Source organism: Drosophila gunungcola (genome assembly GCF_025200985.1).
Source record: "Drosophila gunungcola strain Sukarami chromosome 3L unlocalized genomic scaffold, Dgunungcola_SK_2 000009F, whole genome shotgun sequence".
NCBI classification, from domain to species: Eukaryota; Metazoa; Arthropoda; class Insecta; order Diptera; family Drosophilidae; genus Drosophila; species Drosophila gunungcola.
Genome location: NW_026453181.1, coordinates 2199083 through 2204746, shown reverse-complemented (window position 1 = coordinate 2204746; position 5664 = coordinate 2199083). Strand labels below are relative to the sequence as shown.

Genomic DNA, 5664 nt, shown 5'->3' with positions numbered 1-5664 from the left:
CTGTTCCGATGCAATTCGAGATTTATTTTGTCCAGGGCCCAACCCTAAGAAGGAGCGCAGAAAACGAAAATCAGAAAACGCCTCGAGGTAACAGGTTTCAGTTAAGCTCACACCGCTTGATTTTTCAAGTTTTTCGAATCCACAACAGGTTTTGGTCGAAAGGGAACAGGTAAAGGTTTTTTTTTTTCGAGTTAAGGTTCTTAGGGTCTTGTTGTTCCGTGAATGGGGAAGGGGTAAGAACGGTTTTTGGTTTACAAATTCTTGGAAAACCTTCAAGGAAATTACAATGACAAAGGGAAAGTTCGAATAAGAAATCAGAAACGCAAACAAGTTTGAATATTAATATTATGTATTTATTCATACGCTTAAACATAGATGGAAGACAATGATTAAAGCTGGATAGTTATGCATTTTTAAATGTCCACTTGCAGAGTGGGGAGTTAAAGCTGTTGCGGATGTTTAGAGACCGATTCCGATGCAGTCTTAAAGCTGTTTGGGAAGTTGGGTGTTTAGGATTTCCCATTTTCCTCGATCACAGTTGGGCGAGCTCGGCTTCCAGTTTCTCGTTCTGGGAGTTCTGGAACTCCTCATCGGAGATTGGCAGTGGGAGTTCCTTCGGGATGGTCTGGTTCTTGAGCGGCTGGTGACCCGATGCCTTGAAGATTTTGCAGGCCACTTTGAAGATCTTCTTCATGGCCTTGGCGGGGGTGTAGGTCTTCTTGGGGCAGACTGTAGGGCTGTAGGTAGTGTTCAGCAGAGTTTCGTAGGCCATTTTTGCACTTAGGTCTTGCGATTTGTGGTAGACTGATCTTGACTGTTCAACGCTGGGATTGAAATTGATGTCCTACTCGGAATGCCGCTCCGCTTTTATACCCGATCCTTGCGAAATCAACCCCTAAGCGTCGGCCAATCAGGAAGAGTCCTGGCGCAGGTGTTTTTCGGTTTCTCCCGATATGAGAGTCACGCATTCCTCAACTCTCTGCAGGTAGCCTCGGCTCGGATCGAATTGGGTCCCTTTTTCGAGCGACCCTTGCACGTGTGCAAAGTAAGGCCAGAATTTTAAAGGCCTAAATAAATCTCTCCCTCGGTTTCGTCGTGGGAGAGTATAATTTCAGTCGAATACTTATGGGACGATGCGGCAAGCATGCACAAAAACCCGAAAAAATAACCATCCCTTTTCCATACGATCGGTTTAGTAATTTGAGTGGTTTGTTTGCGGAGGACTCGGCTCGAATTTATGCCTTGATTAGTTTTTGGCTATTAATTGTTAATAGGCTGACAGTGGAGGATAAAAGTGACAGACCCTCGTTAAACACATGTTGTCGGCAAACGAAAAATATTTACACGTCAACATTTCATTTTTGATCAGTACAGGTAGACTGTGGTCGTTTTCAGCACAGTGAAAAATCAGTTTGAGGAGCCGACGGTATTTCTAGATCTTTCGATGGCTACGAAGAAGTTGAGAAGGATTTAAAGGTTTTCCTGTGGCAGGCTTCACTGTCTTCACACTTGTTCATTTAGATTGTCGGTGTTGGTATTTCACTTCGTATTGAAATTCAGAATTCACTGTTTATTCCAGAAAAGATTTCCTACCCTTATACCAAAAGATTTTTCTGGATTGCTCGGTTTCTGGAACCACTTCTGTGGCAGGTTCCATCTTTTACTCCCCTTCCTTACAAAAGAAATGTATAATTTCGTTTTGTGTCGAAATTCAGATTTCGTCTCCTGTTGAAATACTTGGCACTTGTAATTTTGGTAATGATTCTTATTCCACTCGGGTAGGATCGAACTGTTTTGGGTGGAGTGGGATAGGATCTTGTCCCATCCACTTGGGGGGTGAAGAGCCAGGGGCATTGCATGTTTGTGGCTCGCTTAACTATTCCACAGGCATAATTCCTTATAAACACTTACAAATTTTATTTTCGAGGCGTTTCAAGTTAAGTTGTCAGTGTCAGGTTTCCCGAAATTCAAGCGCCTGAATGAAGCCTGCATAATTAGTTAGTGGACAAAATGAAATAAAATACTTTGGGCGAATTTTATAATACTGATTTATTCGTATTTAGAAAAAAAAATGATATATTCTGAAGAACTTTTAACCTATTATTTCGCTGAAAAATGTTAAGTGCAATTCACAAATATAACTCATATTTCACAAGAATTCGAAATGTTTTTAAGTTTTTTTAAGGACAGCTGTAATTTTATATTTTTTTTTTAGTAAAAAATCTAAAAATAAATATATTTTTTTAACTTTTAAAATAAAACTTTAAATGTTGAGGGTATAAATCTTAGAAACTCTTAACATTCGTTTAATAATTTGTATAATAAAAAACACAATTAGTAACATTATTTAATACAATTTTTTTTAGTTTTTCTACGTTTTGGGCGATTAAAAGAACTTTTAATATAACCAATAACATATTTTTGAAATTTTGAAAATTTTCCAATACATTCATATAATTAAAAACAAAGCTCCTGTCATTCTGATTCTTAATAAATGTTTTAGCACAAGTAATAATTATTTTTTATGTAAAACAACTGAAGCATACACTGATTTATATGTCTTCTTCGTGAATCCAATATATTCCTTGAACTAAGTATTGCTTACCATAAGTTCTAGGTTTCATAAATCTACACCCAAATAAAAGAACAATGAAAGTTTAACAAACGTGTTTTGAAAAAAAACTGCAGGCAGTATTCAAGTATGTGTATTAATATTTTTTAGTTTCATTTATATACCGAAGAGTCTAAAACTGTAGTCTAATGGCCTTTTTTTAAACCAAAAAAATTGTATTTTGATACTTTCGTGATATTTATTTAGTGCTCATCTTATTCAGAAAATTTTCATACTCAATATGTTAAAATTCATGTAAAAATAGTTCAGTTTCAACGACCTTTTTTTTTGGGCGTATTATGTAGGCTTACAAAATTCTTAATATTTTTCTAATAAATATCAACATTAATTTTACTGAATAATATTAGCAAAAGAAAAGATCATTTATTTTATGGTCAATTTAAATTGCATACCAGCAGCATCGCTAGACCTAAATTGGTACCCAAATAAGAATATATACAGTCGCTGATTGGAATGCGGTTACCAGCATAGCGAGTCCAATTTAATATCCATTTTTCAAACCAGAATTATAGCTATTCAGAGATTTAAATTGACTTCCAACGAGCAATCAACACTGGAATTTTTTTCATTTCTATTCATTTAAAAATAAAATTTGTAAGAACCTAAAGGAAGAAGTATAAATTGTAAAATATAAACCACATAAAAGTTTGTTTTTTTCTTATTTTTATTTCTTATAAGAGTGTAGGTTTTATAGCTAAAATTTTACATGGAAGACAATTTTTCTTAGCCTAGTACTTATCAGAAGACCCTAACAAACAAACATGGAAGACAATGATTCGGCTAAGACTAACTTAAGGCTAATAAGACACGAGGAATCACAATGAGTTTACGATAGTAACGCTTGATTGTGAGAATTGAATATCAATTAGAGTTGTGTTTCCCTTGGGTCGAGAGCCCAAAGAATCCAATCTATGCCTAATATCACCCTGAGATTACGAACATGCGAAGCTGAACCCTCATCCATCCGACGACCAATGGACGGAGACACTTGCACTTAAAGCTGCCAGTTGGAGATTTTTCTGCTGGATCGAGGATGGTGCGGATTTCTAGGCCTGGACCCATCGGTCGAACTGCTGGCGCAACTGCTGCTCCTGGTGCTGGCGAGCACCCTCAGCCGAGGTCCAGAAGAAGGTGCCGCTGCTGGTGCGGGCGAAGTGCACCGGGATGAAGGTCTGCTCCGGGTGAACCGGCACGATGCTTCGCTGCTGACCCTGCTGCACGATCATGGCTACGTTGGTGGGGCACTGGCGGAGATCGCTGTACAGTCGCTGCTCCAGCTCCTCGTTGGCCATGTTATCGCAACTGGCCGCCGGATCTTTGCGCATATCCTCCAGCGAGGCGTTGACTGCATTTTGGTTTTGGATTTCGGCCAACGTCTTCCGGAGTAGCTGCTTCTTTTTGACCAGCCGCAGAAGGGGTTTGACCAGTTTCCTCAGACTTCGCATGGCCATTGTGTGCTGATCTGATTTCTGCTGCATCACCTTGCTGCTCTCAAACTTGTATTCCCGTGTGATGAACGACATTGTGCTGGGATTTGGAAATTGTAGTAAAACTTGGGATCTTAAGTTGGTTGCACTCGGTTGAGAGTTGGTAGTGTTCTGGTTTCCCTGCTCCCGGGCGTCTCCTTTTATACGATCCGCTCTCCGAATTTCTCTCGGTGGGGGAGAATTCTGCCAAAGAGCGACGGCTCTCTCGATCGGTGAGCTCAGCCAATGAGAAAGCAGACTTCAGGCAGGTGGTTGCACAAACCCAGAGAGTAACGGACAAAAGAGAAGAAGGAGAAAGTCGCATTGTGATCAGGAGAATATCCTTACCCTTGAGAATGCAAGGTATGATGGGTTTTGATTTGAGTTGCGGCAAAAAATGTTTTTTACTAAACGAGTTATTAAAAAATCATTGTTTTACATGAATAACTCGGCATAATAAAGTTTAAAATTAAAAATATTTTTTATTTTAATATCAATAGCTAACTAATGAAACAGCTCGAATAAATTGGTCATTAATATAGTGTAAGAAACGACAGGTTCCCAATTAAAACAAGAAAAGAAGGGATTAAAAAAGGGATAGCAGTGAAAAATTATAAAAAAATATATCGCATAAAAAACATTTCATGTATTTAAATTTACCAAAACTAATTTACAATTTTCCTAAAAGTTAAATATTAAAAGTAATTTTAGGTACTTTCAAATATGTTAATATTATGTTATGTTATTTTTGCCTTCAAAAAATTGTAAAGTTAAACAAATAATTAATAAATAACAAAGGTATGACATTTTGTTTTTATATGTTACTTGACATTAAAATATTAATGAAAGATTTTGTAAAATTTTAAATGGTGTTGGTTGAGAGTTTTTTAATATTTAATTATTTATTTATTTTTAATATTTGTTATATTTTAGCAATAGACATCTATTAATCTTAATTTTAAATTTTTTTAACAACTGAAAAGAAACTCGCAGAATATAGCATACTTATCCCACATGTTTTAGGTGCTGGGTATTACCCACTCGAGTTGCTCAATCCCTGCAGGTTTTTAACGGACTTTTCGGCTGGTCTCACGGATCTCGCTCTGCTCTCGACCCTTCTCCCCCCTGAGACCCTACCATTCTCACAGCCTCTCTCTACCTGCTCGACTCTGGCGCAAAAAAAAAAAACAAAAATCCCTAAATCCCAGGACTAAAATTCCTGGAGAGAACCGAGCGGACAAGTCGCAACTTGTTGGAAAAATTCCAACCCCGAGTGTGAGGGGAGAGAGATTTTAAAATTCGACACACTGTCCCGAAAAAAGACGGAGGATATGGACAAAGAATAGATTGGCATATCTGGAAGATACAATCTCGCCGCTGGAAATACCCGAGCGAGCAAGGGACTTGTCCGTTATTTCATTGAGACAGCCCAGAAAGTGCCTTTCTGTCCTTCCGTCCGATCGTCCTTTTCCCATTTCCCAACCTGTAGGTAGTTAAGCAAAGTAACGTATTTTTCGGGTACTTGCATTGCGATGGAATGGGATGGGATCGGACTCTCAAGGTTAG

The 5664-nt window shown here is 38.1% G+C and overlaps 2 protein-coding genes across 2 annotated transcripts; both read right to left on the bottom strand.

Moving 5' to 3' along the window:
• Positions 1–331: 331 nt before the first annotated feature.
• On the bottom strand, positions 332–848 carry LOC128259875 (uncharacterized). The gene has a single exon (XM_052992490.1). It carries the CDS (start codon positions 770–772, stop codon positions 533–535), a length of 240 nt encoding a protein of 79 aa, XP_052848450.1. The 5' UTR covers positions 773–848; the 3' UTR covers positions 332–532.
• A 2430-nt stretch (positions 849–3278) lies between these two features.
• On the bottom strand, positions 3279–4240 carry LOC128259869 (enhancer of split malpha protein). Its single transcript, XM_052992486.1, has one exon. It carries the CDS (start codon positions 4153–4155, stop codon positions 3679–3681), a length of 477 nt encoding a protein of 158 aa, XP_052848446.1. The 5' UTR covers positions 4156–4240; the 3' UTR covers positions 3279–3678.
• Positions 4241–5664: the final 1424 nt, after the last annotated feature.

Bases quoted from the DNA above. Each gene is read 5' to 3' on its own strand.
- LOC128259875 (XM_052992490.1), bottom strand. From the start codon at position 772: ATGGCCTACGAAACTCTGCTGAACACTACCTACAGCCCTACAGTCTGC.
- LOC128259869 (XM_052992486.1), bottom strand. From the start codon at position 4,155: ATGTCGTTCATCACACGGGAATACAAGTTTGAGAGCAGCAAGGTGATG.